General features: G+C 43.7%; 1 protein-coding gene across 4 annotated transcripts; it reads right to left on the reverse strand.

Moving 5' to 3' along the window:
• Positions 1 to 122: 122 nt before the first annotated feature.
• On the reverse strand, positions 123 to 11709 carry LOC116931244. Of its 4 annotated transcripts, none has more exons than XM_032938813.2 (12): positions 11575 to 11709; positions 10731 to 10922; positions 10587 to 10653; positions 10457 to 10515; positions 6245 to 10379; positions 4503 to 6152; positions 3126 to 4435; positions 2619 to 3060; positions 1411 to 2550; positions 1246 to 1344; positions 800 to 1151; positions 123 to 743 (listed from the first exon to the last, which is right to left on the reverse strand). In XM_032938813.2, exons 2-12 carry the CDS (start codon positions 10895 to 10897, stop codon positions 547 to 549), a joined length of 9618 nt encoding a protein of 3205 aa, XP_032794704.2. In that variant the 5' UTR covers positions 10898 to 10922; positions 11575 to 11709; the 3' UTR covers positions 123 to 546. The 4 variants fall into 4 exon arrangements, with proteins under 4 accessions (XP_032794704.2, XP_032794701.2, XP_032794700.2 ...); XM_032938810.2 differs by having other exon boundaries at positions 11501 to 11636; XM_032938809.2 differs by lacking the exon at positions 11575 to 11709 and adding an exon at positions 11372 to 11391.
• Positions 11710 to 11722: the final 13 nt, after the last annotated feature.

Raw genomic sequence — 11722 nt, forward strand, 5'->3', positions numbered from 1 at the left:
GGTCATAGATAAGAATCTAATCTATGACTCTGTCTAAACATATTTTTTTTAGGGGGAGAGGGGGTCGATACGATGAATCTAATTTTCACTCATTTGATACCGTCCTAGTATCCGTGAGAAAATTACACTTTCAAAGATGTTTATTTTTAATGGTACGCACATGATCAAAAGAGTTAGGTAATTGACAAATCGCTTATAGAGCCACACACCAATTATGGAAATTACAAAATGCAAATATAGTCGACTTGTTCTATGGTATCGTTTGGGGTGCACGCAGAATAAGGTGCAACTCGGGCGATACTAAACATTTTCATCAGCTCTCAAGATTTCCATTCATTCGGCGTCAAATCAAGCAACATCAGACAGGCAAAAATGTAAACGGAAAAAAAATTATAGCGTAACGAAATAAATTAAAAAGGACATGTTTCCGGTGGATAAAATTGTACAACGTATTTTACGGAGATATACGTAATCGAAATGTAAATCAGGACGCATTTGATTAATCCCAGTACTTTTTTCATTCACTTTTTTAATAGGTTCCTTAGACTAAGTTATTCTCGTCACCTCAAGCACTGCTAGAGGTGGATCACGAGCTGATGGTGTCGCAGAATCTTGTTTAATGTTTTCTTTGAGGAAAAGGTTAGTGCTAGTTGATTTCCTTGCGACTGGTGTAGTTCTCGGAGATTGCTGCGATATGGTGGGGGCCTCTGTGCTTTGTCTTTCCTTAACTTCTTTTCCTGCTCCTGTGGAAAATGACTATGATACCCGGTCAAACATGCAACATGAAATAATTTTTTACCAGTGGATTCGCTAGAAGGTGATTGAGTAGGTTGAGATGATTTGTCTTTCAACAGAGATTTCATGTTTAACTGGACTCGGTGTATTGTGATACCTTTAGAAAGCCTTTCGACTATTTGACTAGGCGAATCTATGCTTTCAAGCTGCCCTTGTAAGCCCGGATGGGCTTCTTTCCAATGCTGGAGAGCTAGTGTCGGCGTACCGAACAGCATGACGCAGTGCCCGCACTTCCACACCTGTTTATGCTCGACAACATGCTGCTGTGCTCCTGCCAATGAGATAAAATATTTTGAGCAGATGGGACATCCAAAGCGGATTTCCATCACTGCAAGTTCCGGTTTAGGTGTTGATGTCTAAAATAAAAAACGACAAACCATTGAATTAAAACTAGAAAATCTTGGATTTGAAATGAAGCTTTAGATCGAGGTAACAGACTAAGACTCTTACAGACACCGAAGGTGCATTGCCGGCAGATTTCGGAGTAGGTGTCGTACATGTGTACCTCAAAGGAATGTTGGTTGGATGAGTGGCATGATGTCGAATAACCTACAAATTCGGATCGGATGAAACATCGCGTTTTTTTTTACAATTCATGAATACAAGATATCCTACCTGGCTTTCCTGTTGAAATTTAGAGTTGCACCATGCACAAGCATAAGTTGGTTGATTTGCAGATGGCGCTACTACAAAGACAGTTTGCGCGTTACCAGAAGTTATTGGACCCGGCGTTTTCGGAGTTAGTTTTGGAGGCTGAGATTTGATTGCGACTGATGATGACGGTGTGGCAACAGTTTCCCTGCTTGGTGTCAAATTCTTTTCGACTCGCACAATCTTTGGAGCTGGCCCTGAATCCTTGCCCTGAACGTCGGATGTAGCAGGCTCCTTTTGTTGGTTACTTTTCACTTTGGATGTTATTCGGAATATTTTGATAGGACAATTGGGGTGTAGGGTCTTAGAATGCAAGCGCATTTCTTCATAAAGACCAGGTTGCACTGGGCAAAGTTGACATTTGTAGTAGATCTTTGCTGACTCTGGCTTAGCTGCAGTAATCTCCAGTGGGATGTCACATTCAAAATCCAATGGCAGGTCAGATGCCGAGTGAATCCGTTGCCAATGGAGGTTTATGCCATGCTCGTTAACCGCTGAAAATTTGCAATGCTTACAGCGATATGGATTGGGCGTTTTTGTCCGACCTTTTTTCAATTGTTGCAATTGTACAAGTTGTGATGTATTCTCCGTTTCAGTAACCGCAGTCGCTAAACTTTCGATTTCATCATCTTCAGTTGCCGTCGTTGGCAACTCGTTAGTTTTCGAATGATTTGATTTCTTTTGATGAGTGATCAATGACTGTTTGGGTGTGGCTTTAAAACCACACTCCAGACATATCTTATTACCAGACTTTGTGCTGTCATTCGCATGTGACGCCACCACATGCTCTTCTAGAAGCTGTGCAGAATTGGATACAAAGTGGCAACAAAGACAGTTCCAAGTCTTTTTGATTGGTGAAAAACTCGTTTCCGCCAAAGATTCAAGGTTCACTGTGATCACTATAGGCTTTTCGGGACAAGAGGCTTTAGAAGCGATCAGCACTGGAGTAACTGGCTTCTTTAATTTGACCGGTGATTTGGTCGGAGAAGCTGGAGCAGAGGTGGCCGGAGAAGACGGAAGGCTCTTCTTGGCCTTGTTGACATTTGGAATAGCAGCTTTCAAAACCTTCAGGGCATCTGTTTGAACTTTGATGACTTTTCCTACCTACAGGTCCCCAAAAAACCAAAATTTTAATAGTCGAAAAAGCGAAAACAGTTAACCAAACAACTTACCCAATCTTCGAGTGCTCGATTCGAAGTAATTTCTCGAATGTATGCACCGGAATTGGGATGCTGCTTTCCTACATGACTCAGTGCCAGAGCACGACTCCAGGCTCCTTCGTTGCAGATAGAACAGAGAAACTTTTTGTAATCTAATTCCCTGTAAAGATGTATCTTCAAGTCACGTGCTTGGGAGGCACGATAAGCATTGCATTTTGGACAGCTATATTGGCCGGAAGATGCACATGGTGAACCATAACGTCCATACACTGGGTCATCCTGCATCAGCGTTGTAGGAGATTCGGCTTCGTCGGTCACATTTATTTCCTTCTCATCCAAAAGAATACCACGAATGTGACGCAACCTATTCATGTCTTTTTTCCAGAGCGGTTCGAAATTGGTTGCTACTACAGGGGCGGATTCCGATTCGTTTGTAGCTTCACTGGTCTCCACTCTTTAAAAATACAGACATAATTTTAGTTATCGCAGATCGGCAATCAATTTTAGAATACTATTTACTTGAAAAAGAATGTAAGAACTTGAACGTCTTGGTTTGGATGCTTTGCTGCAAAATGCCTATCAAATTCAGACCGAACGTTGCATCGGACGGGACACAAAGCACACTTGTACTGACTTTTCACGCCATGGTTGGATTCAACATGGATCAGCATATTAGCTGCGGAAGCAGCCACTTGCTTACACAGACTGCAATTCCAAAGCGATGTCTGTGCGCCTTTATCCGCATTCTGGTTGGTGTTCTGTAACCGTTTAACCTCTGCATCGGTAGGATCACGAACGAGTATTCGCCACGGGGGACGATTAGGATGTTTCTCTTTTAGGTGATATTCAATATCTTGTTGGTGCCAATGATAAAAGGGGCAATGGCCACATTTGAAGAGCTGGGGCCCGTGCATTTTCAAGTGACCACGGAAGACCTCTATAGACATGGGTTCATCATCATTTTTCTTGCAGTGCGGACAGGAGAAGACGCCGTTCTTGTGCAAGGCCTGGACGTGATACTTGAGCATATTATCGTTGACAGTCAAATAGCTGCAACCGTTGGAACCACAAACGTAACGTAGGTGATCCGGAACGAAAACAGGTTCAAGGGCTTTCTCGATTGCCATGGCATCGTCATGCGCGTTGGAATTTTTCATTTTGCTCATGCGCTCTTTCGAGGCCGGTTTCTCTTTCACGTGCGAACTATAAGCCAAATTAGCCATTTTGTCAAACATTAGCCCCTGCGACGGCATCTCGAGATGTGGTACAGGATTGACAGGATCTTGATCAGGTATAATCATCCGAGGAATGATTTCTTCTCCCTCGCTGGAGGTAACATTAGTCACCTCGCTACACTGATGCATGGAAAGATGACGGACCATATTGGTTCTGACGTTACTCGCGTAGCCACAATGCGCGCATTTGATTTTGGCAGGTAGGATCGCTTTCATTGGAATCGTTTGAGCATCACGGCACGTGAACGCTTTGGTTGTGCCTTTCTTGCCGGGCGATCCTCTCGTTCTCAACTTCAATCGGGCAATCATTTCTCGAGGGTAAAGGGCATGAAGAACATTTTCCCCGTTTGCTTGACCAGGGACGGATCCGATTGGCACTTCATCTACCACATTGACACGATGAACCGTCTTCATGTGCTTACGGATTTGCGCAGCTTGATTGGAACGATGGGAACAAAGACCACAAAGGAAACGTTTGACGCCGTGGGATCGCAGATGTTCAATCAGGTTAGACACCTGTTTGATATTCTTTCCGCAATGGCGACAAGTCAACAGGCGGGAATCTCGGGCTAAATCACACACCAACAAATGATCCTGTGACGAATCATTGTACATAATTAGTTAAATCAAATGTTTCACAATTTTAATGTATTTCACGAACCTTGAAGGTGGCAGCAGTTTCAGCTGTCTCGTCGCAACCTATGTTTCCGCACACGTATAGCTGACGCCCACTCAAACCTTCCTGGTGATCCTCTAGTTCTTGGTCTGCCGATTCTTCGTTTGCTTGTATAGCAGTGGCGGCGGATACCTCGTTGAAAGAACTAGCAGAGTTTTCATCTTCGGCATCCGAAACTATGGCAATGCTTTCTGTCTGTTCCTTGGATTTAGCCAATTCTTCTTCTCCAAAACCATGAAACTCTGTTTCCGATTCCTTTATAGTTGATGGGTTTGTCGAACTTCCTTCTTCTGACACTGTGTCCCCTTCTCCAACGTTTGACGGAACATTCATTTGTTCTTCAATTGACTTCTGGTGGCTATTTTCGACCTCCGATATAACTTGGATATCTTCTTCGGGCACCAACGGACTTTCCATAACTTGGACCTTTTCAAACAGTTCTCTGAAACGTCGGTCAAAGTCAATCTTGTGTGTCTGCGAGTAGGTACTCGGCAATCCTGGTTTCCAGTACTCTGAAAGGGTCGTGTTTGGAGCCGCGGTCTGAGAGGAGCGAATTAGTACTTTTCCCTGCACGGAGGGATGATGGAGGCATTGGTGGATGAGAAAGTCCGTTGGTAGGTTAGACCCCCACAGGCAAAAGGCACATTGGAAATATCCTATGTTATGTGTGCTCATATGATGGAAGATCCCAGCGTAATCGTTATCGTTGCAGGCAATTGGTTCGGTACATAATCGGCAACGAAGATGCTTCAATTCTGGATGACTACCTGACATGTGCTCGATGAAACTATCATCAAGGATACACGCAAATGTGCACTTGTCGACGCAACAACGGTATCGCGGGACTTGCGTCAGCGCCATTTCATCCATTACCGATGAGCACCCGCTTGTAACTATAGTCTTGCAGGTTAAAGCGTGTGCGTTCGTGCCTGCATGGCAGATGATGGTATGGATATCAATGATTTTTGACCGTCTGGCGCGAAAAAAGCAAGCAGAACACTGGAAGTCGCTCGATGCATGAATACCTTCGATATGCTCCACCAATTCTACCGTAGAATAGGCGACAAAAGGACAATAGCAGCAGAAATTAAAGTCTGGGAAAGTCAGTGTTTCGCAGGCGGTCACGGCTCTTGAGAGCATTCGATGCTCGAAGACTGGCTCACTTGGATTTGTGGCGAGGAAGTGTTTGTTATGCCATTGCAAGTGCTGTCTGAAATCTTTGGCAGAGTCGCTTGAGAAGATACAACGATAAGCCATGCATTTGAACAAGCAACGAACGCGTACGCTGTCCAGCATTGTCTTGTAGATTTCTGCATCCTTCAGTTTGGCGGCAAATTTGCATCGATCGTGATTAGTGCTGTACGGGAATTTAACCTCTTCTTTGGCCACCGTTACATTTGAATGAAGATTGATAGAAGAAACAGGATCGAGGCTATCATCTTCGACGTCGTTTAAGCTAACAACGCTTTCAATGCGAAGAAATCCCGCCGACTCTGTGGGGGCCTCAATTTGTTCACTGATTGCCTCGTTTTCTTTGATAACAATTTCTTCTTTGGTAGGTAACATTTCCTGGGCTACCACTTCTTCCACTTGATCCTCCACTTTTTTTCTTGCAGATTCGAACTCGGATTCATTCTTTATGGAAAAATAAATAAATAAATAAAAATTAAATAAAATAAAAAACATAGATGAGTGAGGTTTTTAAATTTCACGTAACTGTAGCTTACCTCAGAATCTTGAATTGCATCACCGGTTTCCTTCTCTTCCTCTTCTTGTTCCTCCTCCTCCTCCTCCTCTTCTTCTTCTTCTTCCTCCTCCTCTTCCACTGTTTCTTCTGTTTCTTCTAGGTCGTCTTCCTCCTCAAAGTCTGAAGATAAATTTTCTTCCATTTCCGACCCACCAAGTTTATCAGTCAGTTTTGAGATGATCGTTTCTAACAACGCATTAGGCTTCCAAGCTTCAATTAGAAGACGAGGCTGATCATCCTTTGCTGGCTGTTCTATACTTTGGTCTTCTTTAGCAGTTTCAGCAGCAGGTGATTCCTTCTCGTCCTCCGTGGTTGACAAATCATCTTCCGCAATAACGAGGCAACCGCTTCCTTCTTCGGCATCTGTATTTGGAATATCAGGCAATATTGACAGCTGATTCTCAAGTTTTCTAGTTGACGTTTGTTGCTCTTGTTCTGTAGTCTCCGGATCAGCAAGTTTCTCGGCCAGTGTTTCGATTAACGAAACCGAATGTAATTTTAAAGATTCGGTAAGTTCGCCCTCATCGAGGCCAGTATTTTCTTTGACAAGTTCCAAGACTGGACACAAAAATACTCCTTTCTCCTTCTCAGCAGGGATACTGACGGCCACAGTTTCTTCATCAGTTTCAGCTTTTTGGCACGGGACAGGTTCTTGAAAGGCGCTAATCAAATTAACCTTTGTATGTCCATCGCAATCTGGATGTAAACCTAGATGACGTTTTAGGCCCTCTTCACTGATCTGAACGTAGTGGCAAGTTTTGCAGACAAATCCAGATATCCACAGCTGCTGGTCCACTTCCGGAAATTCCTTAGTCGTGTAAAATAGGCCATCCTGAGACTCGTGCATGCTATTCATATGATGCTTGATGCCAGCCCTATGAGCAACTTGAAAATTGCAATAGTTGCAACGATATCGAAACTCTCCAGTGTGTCCGGCAACGTGGTCTAGCATATCAAAGAAATTGTTTTCCGTGAAACTGCAGAGGGAACACCGGTAATTGCAATTGGGTGGAAGGGCATGAATCATGACATGTTCCATCAACTCGCTCCGCTTGGACGTGTGGTAGCTGCAAAGCTTACATTGCACCGGACTGGTATAATTTGGTCGAGCAGGGATCCAAGACAAATCAGACAGCAGATCAGAGTCTAGTTTATGATGTGGTTGGGTAGAACTAGCCGAATTCTGAATGTCATCCCAATTACTTTCGGGCACAGCAATGTAAGGATTTTCTAATTCGGGATGTTCATTCACGTAGTGGTGGACAATCTTCTGTCCTAGGTAAGAACAAGTTTGGCATTGAAAATACTGGTCAACCTGGTTTTCTTGCTCGGCGTCTTCGTACATGGATCGACGTCCGCGCAGAGATAAATGAGTTGGAACCAACGGTTTTTTCCGCTTTTTCGCTTTGCCGACCGGACCGTCAGGACTATGATCGATAATGGGAGTGTTCTCTTCAGCTTTTTTCAAGCGGATTGTCCCTTTTTTGGGACGGCCCCGAGTATTCGTTTTAGCCTGAATAGGGTTACTTGATGGATTTGGCGATTCGATTACACTGTTGGGTTCTACGGATGAAGAATAAGTACTTCCGGAGTCATCTAAATTTTCGTTTCCTTCTTCTGATGGCGGCATGGGACTAAAGGATGATGTCTCTTGCACTTCATCTCCACCAGCTTTTCTTTTTCTGCATCGTTTTACTGCTGGAGGTCCCGCTTTTTCATTGCGCTGTTCGCCGTCTTCCGACGGTGCATCCACCGCTGGTTGGGAGGATTTTGAACGACATCTTCGACTACCAAGCTCCAGACCTCCTTTCATGAAATCTGTGAGATCTTCGCGTAGTCGTGCCAATTCAAGCGGCAATGATTTACGAGGTTTTCCTTTCTTTTTGCCCGAATGCTCCGCAAGAGCTAGCGTTTCACTGGAAGTCATAGCTTTAGACGTCCCTTGCCCCAGATCTTCAGTGCCATTGGTTTTTTCGTCGTCATCCTCGGACATGCCAATGACCGCAGTGTTACATGACGATGTCACAGTCGCGTCCACACTTGGTGAACGAATACTGTCACTACAAGGTAGAGGAATAGGAGTGCTATTCACAATAGTAGTTGAGTCTGCCAGAGGGGTGGAACACTCTTCCAGTATTTTCGATGGTGATCCAGCCAATTCATTTACACCCGTGTCGGAGCAAGCATTGGTCTTAAGTCGTTCTAATACCATTTTGGCGTCATCCGAAGGGAGGTTCTTTTTTAAAAAGTTTTCGATCACCTCTAATGGAATGGGAGTATTATCTTTTGCAGCCTCTACTTCATCAATTGGTTCCTTATCCTTTCCAGTTGCAGTTTGAAGGCAATTATCGTTTGTTTCCGTACTATCTTGACTAATTTCACTGGCTGGCGTAGATTCAGATGAGATCACGGTTGACGCATCAGCTTCTGATGTGAGTTGTTTCGCTCCTTTTTTCGAATTATCTGCGACAGGAGCCTTCTTTTTAGGAATTTTGTAGGACTGAACACCATAGCCTCGGCCTGTTTGACCCGATTTGGATGTTCCACTATACAAACTGTCTAATGGTGACACAAATTCATCCTGAGTTCTCACACTAGACCCGCTAGCGTTATCGGCTGTAGCTACAACCTTTTCAACCTCTTTTTTTACATCAACTTCATTGCTGTTGTGTGTTTTTGAACTGTTCTGACTACTTTTTGGCGATCCTACCGGCATCGGCATTTTGTTTGGTGGCCGCTGGTTTCCTCTCGAATCAGCGGGAAAACGAGATAAACCAGGTGTGGAAGATGTGGAGAATCGCTGTGCAGTTGACGTGGAAGTTGGATCTGGAACTAAGTGGACAGAAGGGGGTGGTTTGGGAGCCGACTGTGCATGGATCGGTTGACTGAGGACTGAGGAAACCGATTTAGCTGAGTTAGGAGGCAAAGGGCCAGAAGATTTGGATCTATTTGCTAGACGAGGGTCCTCCCTGCGAGCCGGGCCTTGAGAAGAACAAGCTATTGGGGGCTGCTGTGATGACCCAGAATTCGACGGATAATTTGGAACTCGTGGAGCCGTTTGGGAACGGGACGTTAACATAGGTGGGTTAGGAACAGGAAAACCAGCAGAACCTGGATGAGCTAGAAGTCCTTGTCTAGAAGACGTGTCCTTTTGACAATATTTCCTTCCGGCCATTTTTAACGAGTCACGGTCATAACTCTGCTGGGAAACAAATGGAGGTTGGTCACGGCTTGACCAGTTTTTCCCACTATGATTAGGCTCTTGACGTACGCCTTGGCGATCTATTCGAGGGTTTGACAACAACGATGACTCGCCAGTTCGGAAGGAATTTGCTGAAACATTGTGACCTGAAATGGGTTCACGTAAGTTGTCATATGTTGCCCTATTTCCTGGGACATTTCTAGAGGCAGACGAAGAAAAATGTGCATGTTGACTGTTTGTTGGCGGGTCCCATCGAGTTCCAGGTCTTGCCGAATGTAACCCTGCATGAGGCGTGCTGAAGAAACCACGGCTCTGGAATGATCTCTCTCTTTCTGCGGAGTGGGTTCTGTCACGACTATGAGATTCCCAGCTAGGCTGGGCATCCCATTGATTAGATAACTTTGGCTCCTCATAAAGTCGTGGAGGCCCTACGCGTATGGAAGATCGATCAACCACATAACGATCAAATCGAGATTCGCGTTTAGGGAAAGACGTTCCCCCATGTTGTACATCAGGTGAAGCCCTGTAGGAGACTCGACGCTCTTCCAGCGAAAGTCTTCCATTTGCTATTGACTGATCATATGCCGGGCGATAATCTTGGTCCTGATTTGAAAATGTTTGTCCTCTTGATGCAGTATGAAGAGGCATGGTAGGTATTTCTACTGGTTCTGTTCGGAGGGGCCGAGAAGGACTTGGACGAGGCTCCAGGGCTGGAGAATGCCTATAATTGTCCCGATTAACCATTGCGGAACTATTAAGAGCAGGATTGATCCGTAAATCTGAATCTGTCCGTTGGTTGGGAATCGCCTTGGGTACACAGGTGACAGAAAAACGTTTTGTTTCCTCTGGGCTGGGACTTCTTGGTGTTTCGTCATGATCTACGCCGCCTCGATAGTGTTGTGGATTGTCAAATCTAAATAATAGAAAACCATGAACTCCTGAGATATCATACAAGTTATAACATTAGTGGAAAATGAAAACGGGCTCAACCTGTTGTTTTCATGGCTAGGGTGTTGATGATTTCCTTTTCTCTGTCTCAGTTCATCCTCCTATAGAGATCCAACAACACTTTAAGTTGCTTGACATGAGGGCATTAAATTTTAACAGTATTTTTTCATACCTTCCCAAATTTTGAGTATTGCATTCTGCAGAAGTTCTCACACCTTTCAAGTGTTTCAGGTCGTAATCTGGCAAAGAGAATCAGAAAATCAAGACATCCATCCTTAACTAAACCAAAGGTTATCTCATTATAAAATCCATTTACTGTTCTCTGCAACGCTCTGCATTGGAAATTATGGCAATGAGCTGAGTAATTTTTTTCCCATCTTCAGGGGAGGAAATGTAAAATTCCTTTGCACGTTGCAAGAATGGAACATACTGCTGCAGTTTCAGCAATCTTGCCTCACATTCATCAGCCATGGATGTGTTCATTTTAGTTTTGATTTCAACATGTAACCTGCCAAAAGAAAAGAAAGTGACAATCAGTAACAATTGAGAATGGCTTCAGCAACTAGACACAACTTTTGCAGTTGAATTATCAAAAACAGATCTTTACTGCAACACACCACATACTTAAATGTTAAGTGATATATGGAAAAAAACTGTAGAAACCTGCCTGCTCAATAAGTAACCATGTTTAGATAGTGTAACTTTTCGAACCTAGACGACAAGAAAACATTTCAACAAAAACGAATGCTTTGGTGTTTGTAACGTTGAGATGTTCGCCAAAGTCAACTATCATTAACATGGGAAATGAAAATAATTTTGCGTACACTACCCTTCCCTAATTCTTACTCAAGTAATTTTAATTACGCATTTTTCTCACTAATCGTGTTTTTGGGACTGAGTTTACTAAGGACTTTCGATATAAGGTGAATTGACAATAATGCAGTGGTAGTCACGTACGGCATAGGATGAGGAGACGAAGTAAGTTAATATGCCTAAAAAACATGGCGGCATGCTACTTTAAAATAATCACTCTAACTGATGGAATTAAACATATTAGTATTGCAATTACTATTTAAAAAAAATCACCTCGTGTATGGCTACGATTGCTGACGTTTTAAAGATTCTTCTTAGCCATACAAAAAAATTCGTTTATAATTCACCCTATTGGCCTCGAGTGATGACGCCGGGCCTGCAAAAATGGGTAGTGGTAAATTGGTAATTGGGTCGTGGAATGTCGCCTTTCTTTTTTTGGCGAATTTCAAGTAACTCTCGAGAACTTCTGGTTTCTGGATCTGTTCGCAATGCTTA

This window comes from Daphnia magna, linkage group LG9, assembly GCF_020631705.1.
Source record: "Daphnia magna isolate NIES linkage group LG9, ASM2063170v1.1, whole genome shotgun sequence".
Lineage (NCBI taxonomy): Eukaryota > Metazoa > Arthropoda > Branchiopoda > Diplostraca > Daphniidae > Daphnia > Daphnia magna.

Bases quoted from the DNA above. Each gene is read 5' to 3' on its own strand.
- LOC116931244 (XM_032938809.2), bottom strand. The intron at 3,061-3,125 runs GTAAATAGTATT...GTATTTTTAAAG, and splicing joins GTTCTTACATTCTTTTTCAA to AGTGGAGACCAGTGAAGCTA. The intron at 2,551-2,618 runs GTAAGTTGTTTG...GGGGACCTGTAG, and splicing joins ATCGAGCACTCGAAGATTGG to GTAGGAAAAGTCATCAAAGT.